Source organism: Dioscorea cayenensis, chromosome 4, assembly GCF_009730915.1.
Source record: "Dioscorea cayenensis subsp. rotundata cultivar TDr96_F1 chromosome 4, TDr96_F1_v2_PseudoChromosome.rev07_lg8_w22 25.fasta, whole genome shotgun sequence".
NCBI lineage: Eukaryota > Viridiplantae > Streptophyta > Magnoliopsida > Dioscoreales > Dioscoreaceae > Dioscorea > Dioscorea cayenensis.
In genome coordinates, this window is record NC_052474.1 from 15,562,917 (window position 1) to 15,587,964 (window position 25,048).

Here is a 25,048-nt window from a genome sequence, read left to right on the forward strand (position 1 = left end):
TTACTATTCTAAATGATGCTATATCATGTCCACAACCTGAGGGAAAGGTCGTTGATTTAAGAGGAAGTGGTTGAGAAATGCCACTTCCCCTATTTCAACACTAAAATAGATTTCGAACTAAAGATGTTTTGTTTTGTTTTGTTGTCTTATGTTTTTTTTTTTGGTTTTTTTAACCTTCATATAAGATTTGAGTTCTTCCCACTCTTGTATAGACATCTTGAACTCACAAACTAAACTCCCAATTGGAAGCTTCCTAACTTCTGATCTCGACCAACTTCTCCATGGTGGCTCTTCGAACTCCTAATCTCAATGACGCCGTCAATACTGCAACCCTCTTCTCTCCTTGACATCAACAAAAATAACACTAGTCAAATCTCATTCTGCTAGGACTTTTCAGAGCTTGGACATTGGAATCCATCCTCTTAGATTGTCTTACAAGTACTAGAGCACCAATTCCTCCAGCTCTACATTCATTCCTATAAGAATCCCATATCCTTGTAAGCATCCCTCCTTAAACTTTTATAACTTTCTTTTTATCTTTTTTTTTATGTGTGTGTATTTGATTTACTATGATGTGATTAATGCTTTTTGATGATTTGATATTGAAGAAAAGGTTTACTTCAAGTATGATGTTGTTCCTTGGTTTCTAATGAGCCAAGTTGAATGGCATCTTCCTTATCTAATAAGCCAATTTGTTTTTAAAAAAAAATTCTATACTTGGTATCTATTATTTTTTCAAACCTTTTTTTTTATTTTCCTCATTATCCATGGAACAAACATGATACATAACTTCGAGCTGAAGTGAGCTAGATGAATACCAGAACTAGAGAGGGTTACTTTAGAGAATTATCGCTTCCTTTAAAATAAACACTAAATAACTAAAAGTAATATAATTTCCAACTACAAACTATTTTAGAAAAGTGCCACATCCCGCTTCTTCACTTCTATTCATTTTTCTCTAAGTGAACACCCCCATAATCATGATCCGCACAATCTTGATTGGTTGGTCAACCATCGGATCCACCTTTTCAACCTTATCCTACCAATATATCCATTTTTGAAATCACATTTCAGCATAGCCCTAGTTTAGGCTCGCTCACTAACATTCATATCCTACAGTTTACTTGACCAGAACATCCGTTTTAATAATCTTTAGCTCTAATACCATATAAAAATTAAAATAAGAATTATGATCACTTTAAAAATCAAGCAATTGGAAGGGAAGACAATGAGAGAAAACTTAAAAATATATTAAATGAATTCAATAAATATCATTCTCCTCTGCAATCCAAAGTTTGGTAAGTTTATCTTCTGATGCTCGTGGTAAGTTTGGTAAATATCATTTGAATATGAAGTCATTAAAATTTATCTTCAATTAAAAAGCTTTAGTTGATGGTGAAGCATCCTTCAACAATTTTATGATCTTCTAATTCATAATTGTCCAAATCCAAAACCCTAAAACTTCACCATTTGTCAATCATTTGTAATCTCTTTGCTAAAATCCTTGATAACTTTCTTATTCCATTCCCTTTTCAAAGTGTGAAAGATGTTAGAAGCCAACAAGGAGAAGGAGCTTGATCTTTCATCCCCTAATGTCATATTAGAATATATTCAATATTAATATATATTTGGTATATTTATATTTAATAGACCATTATATATAGTTTTTTTATATTTAGTAATTTTATTATTTAGGAAATTATTATACTAAATAATATTATTATACTTGACGTTTATTAAAAGACAAGTTTATATAATTAAGAGAAAAGGTACATGTATGAGTGTGGAGAAGTATTATACTCATTGGATATATTTAATATGTTGCCATTTTTCCTATCCTTGTTTGTTCTACTCTAAGCTTTATTTCAAATAAACTATATCTCTTATTTTAATTTCTATATGGTATCAAAGCTTTCTATGTAAAACAAAGTTCTTTTTTCACTTTGTGTAATTTTTTCCCAATTGTTTAACTGCAATTTCTTTTTCTTTTTCTTCTTCTAAAACCGATGTTCTTGATATGATATTAAAATTTTTATTACTAGTTTACATTTGTATTAAGTTAAACCCATAATCTTCTTCTATTCTTTTATTTTGAGCCAATCCTCATGTTATTTTATTGAATTTTTTGTACCAAATCAAACCCATGATTAACTCCATAATCTACCTCTTATAATTATTCAATACTCTAATAGTACCTCTTTCTCTCTCTTCTTTTAAAGCCAATGCTCTTCATATTCTATTAAAATTTGTAATACCAATTCAAGTCAATGTCAATTTAAAAGTTTCTCTCTTTCTCCAATTTTTTTTAGTATGTCAAATTAACTTCTAGTAGCAATATAACATATTGTCGCCACTGTCCTTTTTGTCTCCATTCATTTGTATTAGAAACCAAAGCCTGGATTCCGGGCATCCTCTATTAATCTTTCTCCCACCCCAATGCCATACGTGACTCTTAAATTTCTCTACTTTCTTTATTCTTAAGAAGATGAGAAATTTAGATCTAGGTGGTGGTGGCGTGGCAAGGCTAGCAACAAAGTAGGAGTGTTGTGTCGTTGCTAACTCTTCAATAATTTCAGGTAGGTTGCTTGGATCTTGTTGTTATTACGAGAGCTTAATGCTCTGAGTAGCAGATTTGTGTAAAGCTTGCTTGAATCCTTGTTGGGTGCTTGATTTTCCATGTTAAACCTAGTTATATATCCTTATAATTTTGTTGGGTTTTATTTAGTTTTATAAGCCTGCAAATTATACATGGCATCCTTTTCAAATCTACACTCATTTAGTGGTTCTCTAGCATCACTCTTTCATTTGATTGTCATCTTAGTTTAAAACTCCTGTAATTAAGTCGATGTTTTACCCTCTGGCCTCTGGTGTGAGAATTAGATAATGTATCTTTCAAATTTTTTTTATACACACATCCCATGCTGGTATATTCCAAACCCTTCGAAATCCATCCATAAGAGCATGCTTATACACTGTATATTGATAACCTACAATCTTGTATATGATATATTTATATCTGAGAACCGTTTAAATTGGTAGGGTTGTTTATTTAAAACTATATGCCAAATCTACAAATTTGTATACCACTGTGGATGGGGTTAGGGCTCTCTTACAACTAAGGGGTTGTGAGAATTATCGGAGTGAAGCAAGAGAAGAAGGAAAAGAAGGTTAGAGATTTATGGAGAGGATGAGAGAACAAGAGCAAGAGCACAGAAGCTATTTATCAAAGACTTATCTCTTTCATTCATACCCCAAATGGTTACAAAGGGGTCTCCTTATATAGAAGGAGAGATTACTATGACAAGCTATACCACTAAGTCATCCTACTTAGGAGTAGGCTTTGACTAATATATTATTTATATTACATGGACTTATTAATCAAAACCTAATAACTCTAACCTAATGTACAGGGTTAGAAACTAAGTAGATATGATAGTGGAACATATCAAACAAAAGTAATTGCAACAGATGCTAAAATTATAGCAGCAATAAAACCAATAGAAAAATTTTTAATTATTTATTATCTCAGAGAAAAGTTTTACATTAAGAACAGACTGCCAAGCAATAGTAGTATTTTATAACAAAAAATAAAAAAGCAAATTATCAGAAAATAGATGGCTAAAATTTATAGATTACATATAAGTAATTGGTTCCAAGTCACAATAGAATATATAAAAGGAAATCATAATTGCTTGGCAAATAAATTGTCAAGAATAATTAGAGAAACCACTTGATTTGTCCATATTGTTGATAAAAACGGGGATTACAAACCCAATAAATTCCTTTGAGTTTTTGTTATTGTAGAAATCAAGAAGCCTTTTCCCTATTAAAATCTTGGCTTGTATCTCTGAATGTTTAGAACAGTGACTGCAAAGCCGGCACGATCATTCACGTTTCTAAGCATGGGATGAAATGAGTTGATACCAATTACCTGTAGCAATTTTGTATTAGCCAAATAATCTTTTATTAACTAACTAGGCTTTCTTTATTTTTGCAGATGGACAAGAAAAACTTTCCTTTAGAACCAACCCTAAAACTTCCTGTTTTCCCTATGGGATCTAGCCTTTGTTTTAATACACCTTTGCCAATCACTGATCATCAACATATCCTCTTGGATAACATTTGGAACTCTAGAAATAATCCAAAAAATCTCATACCAGTTCTCCATACTCTTAGCACTTATTTTCATAATAAGAAAAAATTCCCAAGCTCAAGCTCTACAAACCCAAATCTTTTGACCTCACCAAGATTTACTTCTCAAGTCCTGAAGCCACATACAGTATAGTACTTCATCGAACAATTTCTTGAAACAGAGGTAAAAATTCTGAAAGAAAAAGAAGAAAAACTAGAAAAAGAATTAGCAAAAAAAATCAAAAAAACAGAAAAGTTAAAAGAGTTTATTGGAAAAATAGAAAAAGAAAAAAAAGAAAATTTTGAAATATATCTTGAAAAAATTAGTAAAATAAAAGAAAAAATTTCCAATTAGTTACACAAAAAAAGCAAGAACAACAATTAGCTGATCAATCTACAATGCGTCAACTTCTTCAAACTGAAGCCCGAATCCCTGATGGACTCGCTTTAGGAGGACTTGCATTCTGTAAAGCTGGACATAAAGATGTCAGATGTCTTTGTGAACAAGGTTTCATGATCATACAAGGCTCATTCAACCTTGCCTCCTGGAAGAACAAGATTATTAGAGGCATTCAGTTCAATCTGATTGACTTAATCGAGAACGGTCATGTAGTACGAATCGTCATCACTGATTCTTCCCAAATTAAGCTTCTTAACAAATACTGACAACTTATTTATATTCTTCATCAACTCTTTAAATATGATACTTTACAAGGAGGCTTCATCAACTTGGAATTTTGTACTACTCCACCTGCTTTTAGACCATACCCTGATAATACACACCATCACATCAAGCTCACTTTATTTCGCCAACATGAGACCTATTAACTTCCTATGCCGTATGATGATATTACTACCGTATTAAATCTTGGTGAACTTCAACAGCATATCCATTTATGGAGAGCACATATGGTTTCCCTTGACTGGATGGATACGCATTTGCACCTACATTGCCAGCTTATCCTTGAGACACCTATTATGAAGGTCTATACTGCTCCAGACCTTCCTTTTCCAATTTTCTGTTTACTCACCATTCCCTAATCTACACATGACCATGGCACCTACTACCCTTCACATGAATGAAAGATAAGTCTTTGATAAATAGCTTTAGTGCTCTTACTCTTGTTCTCTCATCCTCTCCATAAATCTCTAACCTTCTTTCCTTGCTTCCCTTGCTCCACTCTGATAACTCTCACAACTCCGTAGTTGTAAGAGAGCCCTAACCCCATCCACAGTGTATTACTCAAAACCTACTCCTAGGTAGGATGACTTAGTGGTATAGCTTGTCATAGGAATCTCTCCTTCTATATAAGGAGACCCCTTGTAACCATTTGGGGTATGAATGAAAAAGATAAGTTTTTTAATAAATAGCTTTTGTGTTCTTGCTCTTGTTCTCTCATCCTCTCCAAAAATCTCTAACCTTCTTTCCTTGCTTCCCTTGCTCCACTCCGACAACTCTCACAGCCCCATAGTTGTAAGAGAGCCCTAACCTCATCCACAGTTTTTCAAGTGATTCCTAAGTTTATGAGCTAAACCTCTTTTTTTTTTTTAAGATGTTGGCAAACTCTAATTTTAGTCTTGATTATTATGTTTATTTCAAATTAGAGATTTTCAAATTGTAGATTACTTACTGGGCTAGTTAGCTTGTGAAAGTTGTTTTAAATCATTTCCAGATCAGGAGCAATAGACCTAGGGACTGCTTAGCAAGCTACTAGTATTTGTTTTTTTTCTTTAGATTTGTATCTTGAGTTGTGTATTTGTTATCTGGACACCAAATCTTGTACTTTGGGCACTCCCGTATTTTAGTTATTCTTGTATTTGAATCTCTGTTGTATCCTCAAGTTGTACATGTATTTCTAGTATGTCGGTTAGTTTGTTATTTTTTAACTCTAGTTTGAGATAGGTTCTAAGGCCTTACAGGCTTACTAGGCTCATGCCATGTGGGATTGTGGTCGTTTGTCCATGTGCCAGGTTTAGTTTTGCCGGGTCTAGGCATACACATATTATGCTCAACTCCATGTAAACAAGAAGGATGAAATGAGAATTCTTTGCTTTTTCATTATTTTTCCCTTTACTATCATATATATTTATTTATTTTATTTTTAAAAAGCAAACAATTCTTTTATGTTGTTATTGTGCCATGTCATCTATGTATATTCCCTAAGTCCGCCATCGCTATCGTGCCCACTCAGTATGCTTTTCCCCAAAAATTGTTAAAAATAACCAAAAACCGACGGATGACGGCGGCGTCGTCAGGGTGAGTCAGGGGCGATCTAGATGTTTTCTATATGTATATCTTATATGTTTCCTACTAGTTTATGAATTAATTTCAATGTATTATTTCATGGAAATGAATAATTATCATGCCCCAAAAAACTATATTAACTTTTATTCTTTTAAATTATTAATATTATCCAATTTTTTTTTATACCCTTACGGTCAATATTTCATCACAAAATTTTTAAAATTAAAATATTTAATTTTCAAAGCACAAACTAGATTTATTATAGGAAAAAAATCTAGAGATCCTTTCCTAAAGGATCCGTAAGTTGCTTTATATTTTCTAATACCCAATAAGTTCCAATTTTTCAAAAAACAGTACCCATCCATCCCTAGTTTAATGAATTTATTATTTTACCTCTATTTAAATATTGTTTTATTTTTCTTATTTCATCTTCTCTAACAACTGATAATGGTTAGTTGAGCTACAACCAAACACAAACTTGCTAAGAGCTGGCATTTGCTGTGCCTAAGGAGGCACAAGCAAGCTTGCCAAGATCAAAGGAGTTACTAGCTACAACGAGCTCCCACCGGTTCTAGGATTGAGGCCATCTTGCCCAACTCCATTACTCTCTTGAGACTAGGCAAGCCAAAGCTCATCTGATCTGATGTGAGTTTTTTGTGGCTAGGAAATCTCACAAAGGTAGTGCTAGCTAGCCCAATACCTTATAGCTTACCTTAACCCCTGACAAAATATGCAACATCCTCCTGTCCTTGAACTCCAGGATCAAAATCCTCACACAATAGTGCATGTCGCAGCCTCCTTCCACTCCAACCTCCTTCCCCCCCCCTTTTGCCCCTTGCTATGGCAAGCGGGGGCACCCCTCGCATCCCCTGCCATCCTGGGCGGACAATGAGGTAAAGAATCATTTTACTCCTCCCTCGTTGCAAGATAGCTCCGTCTTAACAAGATCAAAGCAGATTCTATAGACTTTATTCGCATGGATGGAGACACTATGTCCAAAGGCCAACTTCGTTTCTAAAACTCGATGTATGGGAAATTCCTAGGGAAACCCCTGCCTTTTGATCAGGTCAAGAAGATTCTCCAGACCATGTTGAGTAATATTGGAGAAGTTATTATCTCTAATCTGTCGAACAGATACCTCCTCTTCATATGTGCATCTTAGGAGATCATGCAGAAGATTTTGTTTGAGGGCCCCTGGTCTGTGAATGGAATTATCTTGCAACTTGCTCAGTGGCAGCTTTTCTTTGAATCACCATTTACCAAGCTTACCATGACAGCTATTTGGGTGCAATTTCATAATTTACCCGTGGAGTTTTGGGATGGCGAAGCTCTGGAAATGATTTCTACTTGTCTAGGTTGTTTACTCAAAATTGATGATTATATTTCTTCTTTGTCCAGGTCAAAATTCGCTAGGGTATGTGTGGAAATTGATCTGGCTAAACCTCTGAAGAAAGGTTTTTGGATAAATGATGACTGTCATCGAGTGTTCGTTGTTGTTCTTTACTAAAGATTACCTACTTTTTGTTACTCTTGTGGTGTTATTAGCCATGGAACTAATTTCTGCAGCCGCCGGAGCTTGGAAAACCAGAGCAAACCATCTCCACCCCTGTGTCTAGAACTTCGTGAAGGACATAGGTCGGCGGTAATAGTTGCTCAGGGTTCGCATAGTGATGGCATGGAGGTAGGTCTTGTTTCTCGGCCATTAGAATTAAAGATGGATCTGGAACAGCAGAAGAAAGCTCCTGAAACGAAGTTTGGTCCTTAGATGCTGGTTACTCGACGGAGAGGATGCGGTGGAGGACGAGGTGGTGCCGGTGGCTTTAGGAAACCGGAGTCACGTGAGGCGTATGTGAACTCAAGCACTCCTGAGGGTGAGGTTACCAATGCTACAGCCGCTCGTACAGAAGTTGTTCGTTTGCCACGTGGGGGTATGGCCAGAGGAAGAGGCGGATACGCCTCATCTCAACCTCTATCCTCGGAAGTACATTGCATTAATACTTCTTTTGTTACATCTGATAAGACCTTGCATAATGCTCAAAATACTTTTTCAACAGCTCCGAATCCCATTGTAGCCTTGGAAGTTGATTCGGGTGGCTTGTCGGCTTCTTTTCCTGGTTTCAAGGCAGCATTAACTTCCAAAGGGAAAGAAAAAAATCTCTAACCATGATGGATCTTCATCTCCAATGCTTAGATCATCTGATGATCAGGGTCTGGGGTTGGATAATGGAGAGCCATCTACATCTCATCTTATGGCCGTTGATCGTATTGCAGCCATTCTACAACCACCTACAGCTTCCTCCAAAGATCCTGATCTAGAGATGAGTGAATCTAAAGATGAATCTGAATCTGAGTCTGGGTCTGATGAGGAGGATAATAAGATGTCGGATTATGAGGGCTCAGATGAACCTAATGATCTCATGATCCTTGATCAATACCAGACTAGAATCCAAAAAGAAAACTTAGTCATATGAGTGCCTCAAGAAGTATCTGCCTCTCAAAAGAAAGAGAAGCTTGACAAGGGTTATTGAGGATTCTTAAGCCGTCCTCCTATTATGAGATTATTTAGTTTTCCTAATCATCTTTATCTTCTCTTCAGTTTCTTGTTTTTTTAAACTTCTCTTAATGTTACCTATATTTATGGGTCTAACCAAAATTATTTGTTGGAATTGCATAGGTGTGTCGGACCGGGATACTACTTCTCATATTTTTCACATGATAAGGATGCATAATCCTCTTATTTTTTGTTTGGTAGAGACCAAGGTGGATTTTGTTAAACTTGAGAAATTTTGCAAAAAGCTTGGTAGTGCCTAGCATTGGGCAACTTTACTTTCGGTAGGTTCTTCAGGTGGTATCATTACATTCTAGAAGAAAAATATTGGGAGAGTGACTCCTATGGCTAAATCCCAGTTTGCGCTTCATCTGGTCATCATGCCTGTTAATCAGGATTCCTGGGTCCTCTCAATAATTTACAACTCCAATAGAATACAAGGCCAACGTTTATTGTGGAATGAACTCTCAGGTATGGCTTCTGCAAATTTACCTTGGATTTTTATTGGTGACTTTAATGCTGTTTGCTCTAATAATGAGGTTAGAGGGGGTTCTTTCTCCTAATATCGCCTTAAAGCTCATGAGTTTTCTAACTTCATTACTATTAATAATTTATTGGATGTTAGATTCATTGATTCTAATTTTACTTGGTGTAATAATTAGCTGGGTTTAGCCAGGCGCTGGGCTCGGTTGGATTGTTTCCTGGTTAATGCTAACTGGTCTACTCAATTTAATACTTATTTTGTTAATCATCTTCCTAGAATTTTCTCTGATCACTCTCCCCTTCTTCTCACAGTATTTCCTCATACTTATTATAATAATAATAAAATCTTTCGATTTGAGAATTACTAGTTAGATTATTTGGGTTGTCACACTGCGGTGAGAGAGGCCTGGACCTTTAAGCCTCATTCGAACAAGTCACATGCTTTTTCTCATCTGATAGTTCGTACTCGTGCTAATTTGATTAGTTGGAAAAAGACAGGTCTGAACTCAATCGATTCTGAACTTAAAAAGATTGAGCATGCGATTTCAGAGGCTGAGGTCACTAAAGATCTCAATAACACAAGTACAATTACTTATACTGGTTTAACTACCGTCTATAACAAACTGTCAGCTCTCTAGAGGCAGAATTCTACTAAATGGGCACAGCAAGCCAGACTCCTGTGAATTTAATGTGGTGATTACAATACCTCCTTTTTTCATAATACTATTCGTATTCATAATCATGCTAATTCCATCATGCATATTACAGACTCTAATGGAAATTGTTTTACAGATCGGAATGGTATTGAAAGCACATTTATTAATTTTTCTCTAATTTGTGGACTGACTCCATGATGCTTCCTTCAATGATGTCTTTCAAGCTTTCCCAGATTATTTGCCTAAAGTGGTTTCTAGTAACAGCGAAATGCTAATCAAAGAGGTAACGAAACTTGAAATTTACCAAGCTCTTCAGTCTCTTCCATCAGGTAAAAGTCCTGGACCCGATGGTATGAACGCTGAATTCTATCGTTTCTTTTGGAAGGAGGCAGGTGATCCTTTATTTATTGCAGTTCGTTATTTCTTTAAAAATTCTACTTTGCCCAAGTCTTGGGGTCAAACTTATATTGCTTTAATTCCTAAAAAAGCCAATCCTATTTCTGTTTCTAATTTTCGTCTCGATTTCTTTATGCAATTTATGCTATAAAATTATTTCTAAAATCTTAGCCAATCGCCTAAAGAATATTTTGCCTCGATTAATTGGTAAAGAGCAATGTGGTTTTGTTTCTAGCCGCAGTCCTTTTGATAATATTATTGCTCTTCAAGAAGTGGTGCATTCGATGGATAATGATCTCACCTCCCCCCCTAGGATGTTAATTAATTTAGATATAGAAAAAGTCTATGATACTTTGAGTTGGAATGCAATTCTTGCCATTCTTCACCGAATGAAATTTCCTATTATTTGAATTTCATGGATTAATGTGTGTATTAGATCAGCTTCCTTCTCTTTCCTGATCAATAAACAACCCACTGATTGGATTTCTGCATCTAGAGGTCTCAGACACGGTGAACCAATTTCCCCGTATCTTTTTACTGACTGCTTAGAATCTAACTGTTATGCATAACTTTGTGATGATACATCAGATGATTCCGGTTTTTAGTCCTATTCTTACTAATAATTTCAACCACCTCATGTACGCAGACGATCTAATTCTCATTACTCAAGATTTTAGGAAAACTGCTCACAATATCAACCTCTGTCTCTCTATTTCTCAGCGGTTAACTGGTCACAGGGCCAATAATATTAAGTCTGAAATTTTCTTTCCTACTAGATTTAATAAAAGATTGCAAAACAGTATTAGTAATATCCTTCATTTTAAATCTGGGACCTTTCCTTTAAACTATCTTGGTATTCTAGTTGCTCCCAAAAGATTAGCTCTCTTTTATTTCAATAGCATGCTAGACAAAATTAGAAGAACCATATCCATTTGGAACCATTCTAAGATCTCTGTGGCTAGTAAGATGATTCTAATCAATTCTTCCATCCTGTCTACACCTCTTTATTATCTATCAGTGTATCCCGTGTCTGATACTATACTGGATGGCATTACCAAACATGCTAGGTTTTTCTTTTCGTCCAAGGGTGGCAATAGAACGGGCATGAACTCAGTTAGTTAGATAGATGCTATGCTTGATAAAATGAGGGGGGGTTATCCATCAGAAATCTGCACAGCTCTAAAACTTCTCTAATGGCCAAAAATGTCTTCAATTACTTGAATAAACAGAATGCCATTTGGGTGGATATTATTTATCAAAAGTATGGTGCCTATAATTTTTGGACTGATATATTCATGCAAATTGCTCTTGGTTCTATCGGGGTTTATGTCGTACTGCTAGGACAATTAAAGCAAAAACTAGATTCTTTCTGTTAATCCTTTGCAGACTTCATTTTTGTTAGACCCTTGGTATTTTGAGATTCCTCTTGCCTTTAATCCCACTTATGTCAACATGGAAGAGAATACTGATAGTTTACAAATTTTTGATCTTATATTGGATACTCATTGGAACATGTATGCTTTAAAAAGATTGTTTGGTTGTTACTTAAACTCTGATTTAATTAGTCATGGGAAGATTACTTATGATTCTAATAATACATGGGTCCGGTTTCTTAAGACTAAGAGCTATAAACTCTCTTCTATAATTTACTCTCACATTACTAAATCGTTAGTTCAGCAGGATCAATGGGATGGTTGGGGTAACATTTGGAGGTTGCGCGTTGCGCCTAGAGCAAAGCATTTTATATGGTCACTCTTTCATAATGGGGTTAAAACTTATAATTATCTTTATAGAATTAATTTGGGACCTCAAACTTGGAGTATGAAAATGTTGAGCATCTTTTGCATCTGTGCCCTAAGTCTCAAATCATTTGGGCCTTAGTCAAAAATATTATCGATAAAACTTTTAATTTTGTGGATGGTTTAACTTAGGGAATTGACTTAGCCCGCCTATGGCTGGTAAGGATCTATTTATTCAACATGTTATTGCTGCAACTGCTTGGCATATCTGGAAGGCTAGATGTAATAAGGTTTTTAGAAATGAAAATCTAGATTGTTGGCTATTGGCCTCCAAGTCAGTTGCACATTTCAGGGAGTATTTTTACTCTTATGTTTCTCAGCCTGGGAGGAATCTGATCTTGAATAATTTCACTGCCCATGATAACCTTTTTATGATCATTGCAGCCATATGGACTAGAGAGCTCTCTAACTCTGGGGATGGTTTCTATCTTTTTGATTCTAGTACCAAAATTTAACTTGCAGGTTGTCTTAGATCAATGCTAATTCTGCATTTAGGGGTGGTAATGGGGCGGGGACCCGACCCGACGGGGATGAGGATTCCCTGAATCCCTCCCCCATGGGGGCGGGGACAGGGGTCGATCGGTCCCCGTTTCCTAAATGGGGACAGGGGCGGGGAATGCCCTCCCCGACCCATAGGGATCCCCGGATTAAAATACACACACACACACACACACAGATATATATATATATATTGTGTATATATGTATGTATGATTTTTTTCAACATTAAAAAATTCAATAGCCTAGGTAATAATATAAAAAACTCTAATTTTAATTTAATTGCACTAATCACATAAACTATTTATTTTAAACTAATAGCAATTAAAATTAGATATGAGAGCCCTATGTTAAGTAGTTTTGATCTTATCATAATTTTATGTATACATTTATGTTGAATAGTTTTTATGCTCCAATATATAATAATATTTTTACAAATAGAGAATCCCTGTGGGGATCCCTGCGGGAGGGGATCCCCGCAGGGATGGGGATGGGGAAGAGAATTCCCCCCGTCGGGGAATCGGGGATGGGGAATTCCCCATCCCAGCCATTGACGGGGACGGGGACGGGGAAGGGCATCCCCGCCCCCGCCCCGCCTCGCCTCGTTACCACATCTATCTGCATTTGAAGCTGAGGATGAGGCTACGAGGACAACACTTCAATATCTTCATCTAAACGACTTGAATGTCTGGCATGTGTTTATTACTAATGATGAGCTTGTTATGGTCTTAAAGCATGGTTTCCATCAACAGAACTAGAGAGCTAATTCATTGATTGCGAATATTGATAATCTCATGAGAAGTCTGGGCGATGTCAAATTTCATACTATTCCTAGATGCTGGGATAAGGCTGCTATCGATTTAACAATTCATGATGGAAGCTTGCATGCTCTGACTTTGTTCCACCAAGGCAGAGATCTCCCTTGTTGGATCATGAAGAATTTCTTGAGGATCGGAGTTTCTTTTTAATCCCCCTATATTTTTCTTAGCTTGTTTTTTATTGTGGCTTTTCTTTTGTTAGTTGCTAGTTTCTGTTTCTCAGGTTTTAGTTAACCTTTTTATCTGCATCTCCTTTGTTCAGTTTTTCTCAGTTTTTTAATAAAAAGCTTAAAGAGCTCCTTCTCATAAATTTATACAGCTTGCCTGAACTTTCTGAGCCTAGGGTGAATTTGCACAGACATCCAATGAGCTCAACTAGGCTTGTTGTGCAAGAAATGAGATTGCCAGTACAAAAATAGAAAAAAGATATCGACGGTAAAAAGTAGGATTATAACTTTATTTTAAAAAAATTAAATTTAAAAAATTAACTTAATGGGGACTTTCAGGACATTCGGCAAAGGTCAAAGAATGTATAGACCATGTCCTTCAAGAAAGAACTCACGGCTCTTTATAGACCTTGTCCTTCAAGAAAGGACTCACGGCTCGTGGTGTTCTATAATCGAAAGCTTCAACGAGAAACAATAGACAACTGGCATACGGACCAGTAGTTATCTATACAAGGAAGAAAATCTTATCATCTCTTCATTGTTTTACTAACTAAATTAAACTAAATACTAAAGAAGTGAAGCGCTACTCTTCTTGATCAGTGTCAGTGCCTATTTTGGTGTTCTATAATCGAAGGCTTCAACGAGAAACAATCAGTAGTTATCTATACAAGGAAGAAAATCTTATCATCTCTTCATTGTTTTAATAACTAAATTAAACTAAATACTAAAGAAGTGAAGCGCTACTCTTCTTGATCAGTGTCAGTGCTTATTTTGGTGTTCTATAATCGAAGGCTTCAACGAGAAACAATCAGTAGTTATCTATACCAGGAAGAAAATCTTATCATCTCTTCATTGTTTTAAACTAAAGAAGTCAAGCGTTACTCTTCTTGATCAGTGTCAGTGCCTATTTATGAAGATACAGAAGCTTCTAACCCTGTTCTTCTATGGATGTGGCTTCTATCAAATTAAGACTCCAAAGCACAAACAATAAACAAGATGATGAACCATGACCCTCCAATAAACATTGTCACTCGGATTCATCCGGGTCAAGAGCGAGGACACGTTGTGCAAAGCCTTGTGCTCGGCATAGATGTACAAGAGCTTACTTGCAGCGCCAAGGTTTCTGGTCATGGATGTGGAGATGATTGCGTAGGGCGTGGACGCTCATGGTCTCTTCTGGGTTCCGGCAGTGGACGAGGCTGAGATGAAAGAACCAGGGGTTGGTGGAGTCTCATGGTCTTACAGAACCACACTTTTTTATTGTCTTATAGAACCACACAATGATTGGGTGTTCCTACAGTGACTGCCTGGTGTTCCTCCGAGTGACCTTTTAACTTAAGATAGTTTGTTCCAGGGCTATCTCAAAAAACACTAATTACAAGTTAATTAAATTAAATGAAGGTTTGAATGAAAGGCTGACAAGATCCATTGCTTCCCCAATGAAGCATCGTTCATGATAAGCTTATTTAATAGTTTGGTTTGGTATCACGAGAGCAGAGAGTGGAAAAGAAAGATGCGGAGGGTGAGATGGAGCTGGGGCTCGGCGGCGATAGGAGCGGCATCAACCGCGGCTGCGGCAGCGCTCATCGCTGGTCGACCACGTGATCCGACCTTCCACCTTATATCCATTAACCTCTCATCCTTCCAACTTAACCTCCCTTTCCTTGACCTGGAGCTTGTTCTCACCGTTCATGTCACCAACCCGAACCTGGTCCCCATTCACTACGAGCCTGCCACTATGTCTATCTTCTATGATGGTTCATGTCTTGGCACGGCCCAAGTTCAGGCTGGCTCACAGCCACCCATGTCCTGCCGCTTTCTCGACCTGCACGCCCAACTGAATGGTGTCCAGCTCGCGCACCATGCTACCAAAATACTCTCTGATGCCGTGCGCCGTAAGATGTCACTCGACGCCTCTGTCGACATCGCTGGCACTGCACGAGTACTGTGGTGGCACCACCGATTTAGTGTTCATGTTGATAGTCATGTTGTTGTTGACCCTATCTTCCTTGAGATCATTAATCAGGAAAACCACTCTGAGACTCATGTCCAGATTGCCTGATAAATCAGGGTTGCTAGTAAACACCTGGCATGCATTAGCTTATCTTTTCTGTAATGATAACCTCGCATAAAGAAAATAATTATTGTGTTTTTCTTCATTTGCATCTACGGTTATACAGTGCAAAATATAGTGGGGGAGCTAAGGGAGCTACCGGTGCTCATAGGAAATGTGAAGGTGTGATAATACAATACAACACTACATTGAACGATGGCATACAACAGGGCGAGTGCTCTCAGTTGAGTTGGATGAGAGGTGAGCGTGGTATGAGTGAAGCCTTCTCCTTGCCAGACTCGTATGGGTTGTTTTCCCGGAACTCCTCCATTAAGCTGTCAATGGGCATGGCTCGCAGAGATTCGATCGCCGCTTTGCTTGGCAATTCTGGTTCTGACCTTATTGGAGTCTCTCCACTCGGTTCATAGTCCTTAAATATATGGAAAACTATGTATAAGCATTCAACTTAGCATATAAAACAAAACCGACAAAGGATTTGCATGTTTTTTTTTCTTGTCTCCAATTTTAAACATTAAGGTGGTTGTGCGATGGTTGGCTTACCATGTATCTGTCTTGGAAGGTGTCATGGGCATTCCGTTGGATCACCTCTGCCTGGTTATTATGAGCTTCATGCAATTGTCTCAACGTTCCGGAATGAGCCTCCACTGCTGCCAAAACCTCTGATTTGCATTCACGTTCATGCTCCAAAACACCTGCGGTAAGCAACCAACATAAACTTAAAATTTTCTGTGTATATATATATATAAAGAGCAATGCTTGTCTTCAATTAGAAAGGAAAAAGAAATTGACAACTCACTCTCAAAATGCCCAAGGAGTTCTTTGTTACTCTTCATCACGTCCTCTTCTACCGCCTCGCGAGCTGAAGAAACCTCAGCATCGTGCTGTTCATTGATCTCAATTGCACTCCTGCACCATAATACATAATCCACAATATATTGGGTGTGTTAAGTGTTTGAGGCAATTGCCAAAAAATAAGATATGACTGACTGCGAACACCTGACAAGCGCTTCCATTTCCTGGGTATGCTTGTTACTCAACTCACTGACAGCAGCATGACTTTTCTTCCATTGCTCAGAAGCAGCATCAACCGCATTTACACTAATAGCGATCAAAGAAATGAAGAGATGATAAGCAGGCAATAAGGGAATGTTATGTTGCAGAGGAAAACAAGCATGTATATCATCAAGCGGTGAACCGACCACTGCTGGAGCTGTTGTTCCATTCGACAGTGCTTGGCAGCCGAGAAATCAGATCCGTCTTTGCTGTCATTTTCTGCCTTAATGGAAAATTCTTCCCATTTTCTCTTGGCATCTGTTGTTACTCCTTCCATTATAGATATGTAACCTTCCAAAAATCCTTTATTCTCAACAGCAGCGTCTCTTAGACTATTAAGCCTGATGCCGACCTGGAATCCACACAATTCATTAGCACGTTACTGAAGATAATAATAGAGCAACAAAAATACCCAGATATGTGATAATAATAGAGCAACAAAAATACCCAGATATGTTGAAAAGCAAGGGCGTACCAGTTCTTTCTGTCTGTGCATGTGCTCCGACACTAGATTTTTTATATTTGCAAGAAGATTCTCAGATTCACGTTTGGATTGATCCTGGATGTATAATTGTAGATTAGACATAATTATTCTAAGGCATATGAGAAATTTTCAAGATCAAAGATTTTTACCTCATATTCCTTCTGAAAATCAGCAATGCTCTTAGCTTGAACTTCGTGGGCATGGCTCAGAATGATTTTCAAGATCCTTCACTTCTTTACCAAGCATGCCAAGTAGCCCAACCACAAAGCTGGACATCTGCTTTGTACGATCTAGAATATTATGAAATCTCTGTGCAGGTTTTAAACCATCAGAGACTCAGTAAATACTCAAAAGTCTGTTAATGGCCAGATAAAGTAGATTGTTAGACAAACCTCTCGCAATTCATGGGCAAAATGTGCTATCTCTCCTCGGTGGCTGGACAATGCACCATGCAGATCTTCAAATATCAGATTAGCTTCCCCTGACCCTAAAGTCAATAGCTAGGGCACAAACGATAACCATCCATAAATGATAAAGCAGAGCACAGACCATAGAGGGAATTGCAAATTTAAGACCAGAAACTACACTGGCAACCTACTTGATCAATAGAACAAAAATTGCCCGATGTCAAGGAGAGTATCTCCTCTAGGCTTGCATTTGTGCTTGCATTATGCAGCCGAACTATATTTTGAACCGCCTCCATATGAGAATTATATAAAGTCCTTGAAGTGGTGACTTTTTTCTTGAGTTCTGAAAATGCCTAAATGAATGATATTGGTCTAAGTTACAAAACAAGTGAATGAGAGAACATCTGCACTCCCAACCCACTCAAATAAAGCAGGAGACAGTTATCAGCAAAAATACCTTGTCATGGAACTCCAGACAAGACTCACATAGATTCTCAACACATTGAAGGTGTTTGTTCTGTTGTTCTAGAGATGTAACAACTGTTCCACATAGGGCACGGATCTTTTCACTGAGATCCACATGAAAATTGTTTACAACAGATCTATTTGCGGTATTTAGTTTGTCTTCTCTAGCTGTGGAGTCATACCATATGGAAGATATAAGTATATATTAGCCAAAAAGACAAAAAAAAAATAATAATTATGGTACGGAGAACAGACGAAGAGCACCTATTTTAGAAAAAAGTGATGTGTTATCACTGATAGATTTCTCCAGCTGAGATTGAAGGGTGTGGGCTTGCTGTGCCAAAGCACTTTCTGTTTCACATAGTTCAAACATTAAAATGATTTTAGATGGTACCTACAATTTAGAATCAGCAATGTTGTTCACGCACCAGCTTTCTTCTGTTCTGATACAATGAAGTCCTTTTCTTTGAGACTGTATTGGGCATGCCTCAAATTTTCCTTTGAGGTGGCAAGTAACTTACTGGTATGCTCCAAACTTTTCTGTAAGGCTAAAGCGGTCAGCACATGTATTTGCCATAGAACTTGACACCAGATGCAGAGAAGTTATCACATAGTTTGTTACCTCTGCAGCTTCAAGCTTCTTGCTAAGGTCTTCAGATTGCTGGAGTTGGGCATTATACTTGTCTTGCAAAGCCTCAAGTTGCTGTTAAAATAACACCCAAGGATGTCAATGTTGCCTATAGTGGAAATCTTAACTAACTCAAACCTTCAAACTTACTATAGCTGACCTTTTGATTATTTTCAATCAATACTCCCATTTGCTCTATCTGATCAGCCATTGCCTTTAAGAAACGTGCTATAAACATTTAGTGAAATCCAAAATAGCACAAGGAAAACAATGACCAGCATATCAAAGAAACAGACAGTAAAGGCATCTTCCAGAAATGAACAATAATGCCAGCAAAGAGTTCAAGTTGAATGGAAAACAGTAACTTTGTAGCCATGGGAAATGTAGAATGATAAAAATAGCATGGTGCAAGTATAATGATGAAGTATGTCAGCTGAAATCACTTGTTTCCATGAAAACTTGAAAACTGTAGAATTCAGCAAATACAGATGCATAGAAATCCATGATTCATCAATCAAACAGTAAAAACTACAATATAAAATTCGAGTGCGCTATGAAACCAGAAAAATAAATAATAAGACTGACAAAGTGTGGCTTAAGGCACAGCAATTTGCAAGGGAGGCATTATCAGATTTTTGGATCAAATGACTATCAGAAAATTGAGTGGCTAAAACCATACTTTCCTCGTGATCTTAATTACAACTTTTATTTATGAATATAGCACAATATATGCAACTGTCAGTAATGATTTGAACTTTGGTAAACATATACAATTTAAATAGTAGAAGTGTATGAAGGTCATGTGGTAAGAGACAAAAACCGCTTGGTTTGGAATTTTACGTAACAAAGAAATATATAGATGAAGTAAGACAAGCACTTTGGGAGTTCATCTTACTCTTTATCATTTCTTCAAAATTTGTGTGCTCGTTTAACATGAATGTTAAGAACAGCAATAGACATACACGCCTCCAAACACAGAAGTCTCATTTTAGTTGGGTCTTAACATGGATAGTGTGTCTACATGTTATTGCCAATGAAATATTTAGATGAGTGTGGTATTCCAAACTAACCTAGAAAGTCCATTGGAAGATGCAAAACAGCCACACAGATTACACTTGCTAACCTCTCACTGTTGGATTATGATTTTATATTAGGCAGTTTGATTTTACGTTATACTTATGGATATATTATCCTTATCTAATTAGTTTGTTGGATGCATATCATTATATATCTTGCAATTGTATAATTAATTAAGATATGAGAATCTATTTTGCCCAAAAACCTAACATCTGGCGAGTCGGCAGACTCCCCAGATTCTTATTGACACCAAAGTCGGTGTAAGAAGAGGAAGACCAAGTTCAACACAATATTCTTGTGACATACATGATGCAGAATCTAGATGTCATAGCATAAAAAACATAAAAGGAGAGAAGAATGATGGAGGGAGAGAAAAAGGAGCTAGTTCATCTGACAGGAACTAAGACCGAAGCAGGGAAATCACATACCTTTCTTTCACTCTCTTCTTGATAGTACCTTTCTTTTGGCATGTACACTCCAACTTTCTCACGTGCAGCATATACCTCTAAAGAAAAAGAAATATCATAACCTGTAATCAAACAAGATAAATCCAAATATTTTATACTTTAGACAATAGAAAAACCATTACCTGCTTTAAGCCTGTCAATTTCCCCGTAAAGGTCTTTGATTAATGTTGATTTCATCATTTTTTGGTTGACCTACAGTTATTCACAAGAAAATTGGACAAGTAACACATCTTTCCCAAAATGAACTAAAGTTGCATACAAGCCTTGTTAGAAAAATTAGAGTTCTCCAAACAAACAAACTAACTAACAAAAAAGAAAAGAAAATGGAGGGTCTTCACATCAGGAACCAAACTTACCAGGACAATGAATTGCCTACAACATAGATAAAATGCAATAGACACTACTATAACATACGTACATAAGTTGTGGAAATTTCTATCCTCACAATGTGACACATGCAGTCTGCCTTCCATATCTGCCTACTAAATATATCAAGAAGCACCGAAATAAAAATCCATTAACAAGATTTTTCATGTTTATTCTTGCCCAGAGTCAAAGTGAATTTTCATGTTCAGAAGCATAGGATGTGTGGGTCACTTTTTGCAGTCAATACTCAATAGAGACCATATGAAGCTACGATTGAGTATGAAGCGTGCAATCAAAAACAAAACCAAGACCATTTAGTTGAACCAGATAATCAGAAGAACATCATTATTTCAAGAATGAATTATACAAAAACTCAAGCATCATTGCCACATAAACCTAGAAGAGAAAAGAGTGAATATTGAACATAAAAAGCTGAGGAAATATGTAAACACCTCAGGCCTGTTCTTTATATTCTTTGCCCTGTGCGCATAATCCAGTGTGCTGAGAGTTTCCTCAAGACAGTGTACAGATGGTGAAACCGTGGCAATGATGCATGTCTTAGTCCTCCCACCCAATGAGTCACGAAGCAAACGTGTTAGCTTGCTATCCCTACATATCCATAGATCAAGATCAATTAAAATGCATAAAAGGATCAGAAATAGCAGCGCCATGATACAAACAAAATATCGATCTATCAGATATGAAACCTGTATGGGATGTGTCCAAGGTGCTCCACAAGTGCAGTGATAACCCGACCAAGAGTAAGAAGGCTCTTGTTTATCTCACCTGCTTCTCTTGCACGACCCTAGAAATTCAAAACAGTTAAGTGCTATTGGGGATAAAAGGATCACATGTAGAAAAATTAACAATAACAAAAATAACAAAATTTTGTAAGCCATACCTCCCTAGCACCAGATCTGGAAATATTCTCAGATCCGGCAAGATCAACAAGATTTAGCTTGCCACATTTAATAAGTTCTTCACCTTCAGGTGTTGCCTCTTTAATGTGAATAGTAATGGAGAATAAAGAATGTGACCGACTGAAACCAACATATTCCAAAGTCAGAGGCTTTACATGCATGCAAGTCATTTGAAACAATTAGCATTTTATGAATTTGACCTAGATTGCTTGTTCAGCAGTGTTTCAGCAGTGCGACGTTTTGCAGAACCCCTCTCCAAAAGAGAAAATATCTCATCAGCACTGGTTACTATTTCTTCCTCAAGGCCTCTTACTAGAACACCTCCTTTGCCATCTTCCATTAGAGGCAGTGGCTTCTTCTGCTTCTCCTCAAGAGCAATTTTTGACAACTCTTCCGGAGCAAGCAAATCAGTAATTTCTTCATTATATAGTTCTAGAAAGGTAACCTTGACACTATATTCTGCATTTTGACTCTCTAATGTATCAAAAATCTGTTTTACAGCCCTAGGTATAACACCGGCATCAGGAGGCAACTGACCTTTGGGTCCACTCTGCAAGCATAATGTCAATGTATTCCATCACAATATATTAAGCATTAAAGTAGATGGAGAGAAAGAAAGTCACAAACACTATATAGACAAATGATTCAAAGATGTGCTACCATACCTTAGCTCTTCTGCATTCACCTTCCATTGTATAGGTTTTCCCAGTGCCAGTTTGACCATAGGCAAATATGGTACAATTAAATCCCTCCAAAACTTCATTTACAATAGGAACTACTGCTTGATCATAGAGATCTTTCTGCTTGGCTGAAGGGCCAAATACCTGGGCAGATGAGATTGGGTGCGCATGAGTGAGTTACAACAAGTCATCCAATTATATTTCAAAGAGGAAGATGTATAATCTTCATCATAAGGCGAAGAATCTATTGTACCACCAGCGTTAGATATAGTAAAACTTAGAAACAGGGCTCATATTTAGTAGCATAACATATACAATCATAGATTCAACAAGTAATCAAATTTGAGAACAAACAGAAAAGTCTTTCAACCAAATGATGGAAATTTATTCAAAAATGGAAAAAAAGGCAAGCATGACAGACATAAAGCACCTTGTCGAATGTGAAAACCCTATCGATCTGTTTCCCAGCAATCGATTGGGAAACTGCAACCTCCCTCTGGAAATCATTGCAGGTCACCACTTGCGGCGCATTATTCCTCAGCTCGTCATCGCTGAAAGGCCTGCAAAATTCATAAAAGAAAAGTCGAGTAAAAACCTCAAATCAACAAGAATCTCAAGCCAAACCACATCAAGAATCAAAGTTTCAGGTCCAATTTCACAAAAGAAGGAACAACCCCTTGATCCATTAAATCGACGAAACCCTAACCCTATATGGAGGGATCTACGAAGAAGAGATCCAATTGATCAATACCTGCAACGGAGAAGGACCTGCACGTTCACAGCCTTATCCTTCTCATGCCTAGATGCCATTCGGGATGGATATCGAAGAATCGAGAGAAATAGAGAGCCACGGAGAGGTCGGAGGTGCTCCAATGGCGGCTCTGGATCTTCTCTCTCTATCTCAAGCACGCTCTTTCTTGTTTCTCTTTTCGATTGAAGCGAAGGCGGGCTACGAATTTTGAAAACGCACAGCCGATTTGATGGATATCAGCCGTTGGATCTGCGAGGATGATTCAACGGTTGGATTAGAGCCGAACAACCGATTGGCATCCGAGAACTCTAATGGGCTTTGTTAAGAATAGCCCATTGAAGCAAAGAATGGGTTTCTCAACTTTTGATTCCTCCAATGTTTTTTTAAGTTTTTTTTTTATGGTAATCTTCGTTTGAAGGTATTTAAAATTATTTGTAACTTCAAATAACCCATTCCTAAAATCTTATATTTGGTTTAGAGACTTTTAAGACACTTAAGTTTAGTTACTTTATGGGAATGTATTTGAATTTACACCCAAATTGGGCGTAAGTCCAAATTTGAGCATTTGGAAGCCATTCAAGCCACACATTAGGCTTGTTGCAAGGTTTGGGAAGGGTATAGTAACCCGAAACACTCGTGTACTACTCCTTATCCTCCCACCTCCTCCGGCTTGATCATTTTCTCCATCTCCGTTAGTCAAAGCAACTACACAAGTGCTTCATTCCTTGCTGCACAAGTGCATCATTCATTGCTTCTCCTCCGTCCTATCCTGAGGTTGAGTTAAGATTTGCTTTATTCTTTTTTTATTATTATTATTTCTTGTTGAACGTGAGATTTTTCTATGAAATCCTTAAATCTTACACGACTATAACAATTCTCTTATCTTCATATTGTTCTTCACTTCTCCGTGGTTCTCTCGCTGTAAGATCTGTTAAAATTTTCTTCTTCTTTTAATTTCTTGCTAAATATTACTGTTAGTGTAACTACACTATAATTGGCATAATTTATCACATAGTCAAGGTGACGTGGCAACCTTTGTAACGTGGCATAAATGATAACATGGCAAAGCATGGTGACATGGCTAAAAGTCTTGCTTTAAGACAAATGTCTTGGAGATCTTGGTGAAGCTATTTTTGGTATATGTTACAACTTAAATACAAGATCATATCAAGACCATATTTAGATGATTTGATTGAAGACTAAATAATGATGGAGCTTAATTGAAGAAATACCTATCAATGGTATGATTGAAGGCTATTGAAGGTATGACTTGAAGAATCTTAATAGGTATGATTAAAGACTATTAAGGATATGATTGAAGACATGCCTATTGTTGGCATGATTGGAATGATTGATTGAAGATCTATTCTTTGGAAGATTTGAAGGCTACACTTGGGTGAATCGAAGATCAAGTTTGGATAGTTTCATTAAGACGCACAAAGACGTGCACCCTTGCGAGGGGACTGCATGGTGAGGAACTAAGGAGGTAGGCTAGTTGCCGGTAGTCGGGATCGGGAGATCAGGCTGCACCGACTTGAACTAAGCATAACCGAGAGGTTGATGGGTCTTGAGGTCCTTAGCAACATAACCAGAACTCAATCAAGTCAATAGTCAGGGCCATGTTGCTAGTTGTGTTATAACAGGAATTGCAACAGCTAATTTTGGAAGGTTCTAAAGTTAGTAGCCGTGGAGATTCTAAAAGAGGTATGGGTTATATTTGGGATGTTGATGCGTCTATATAAGCTATCTTGCTTTGAGATTCAGTGTGACTCTTGAGGAGGAAAGTGTGTGAGCACTAGACAATCTAGTGAGGGTAGTAATTTTTTTTTTTTTGTGAGAGTGAGTGACAAAGTACTTATACTCAATTATTTTTATCTCTTTTAGTGGATTATTTATCTCCGAGCTTGGCCCCCAAGATGTAGGTGAGTGGACGCTG

General features: G+C 37.2%; 2 protein-coding genes across 2 annotated transcripts; one reads left to right on the plus strand and one right to left on the minus strand.

Moving 5' to 3' along the window:
• The first annotated feature begins 15,065 nt into the window (after positions 1–15,065).
• LOC120259242 lies at positions 15,066–15,899 on the plus strand. The gene has a single exon (XM_039266817.1). The coding sequence runs from the start codon at positions 15,194–15,196 to the stop codon at positions 15,800–15,802; it is 609 nt and encodes a 202-aa protein (XP_039122751.1). The 5' UTR covers positions 15,066–15,193; the 3' UTR covers positions 15,803–15,899.
• LOC120259241 (kinesin-like protein KIN-5C) lies at positions 15,872–23,294 on the minus strand. The gene is given in 24 exon segments (XM_039266816.1): positions 15,872–16,223; positions 16,355–16,506; positions 16,611–16,720; positions 16,811–16,912; positions 17,014–17,219; positions 17,343–17,426; positions 17,501–17,557; positions 17,559–17,660; positions 17,744–17,851; positions 17,950–18,111; positions 18,216–18,391; positions 18,488–18,574; positions 18,652–18,763; positions 18,846–18,926; positions 19,012–19,065; positions 20,357–20,433; positions 20,518–20,587; positions 21,214–21,370; positions 21,469–21,566; positions 21,663–21,801; positions 21,882–22,231; positions 22,347–22,505; positions 22,792–22,921; positions 23,113–23,294. Coding segments are annotated over 24 exon segments (3,021 nt in total). The 5' UTR covers positions 23,172–23,294; the 3' UTR covers positions 15,872–16,034.
• Between the last annotated feature and the right edge of the window lie 1,754 nt (positions 23,295–25,048).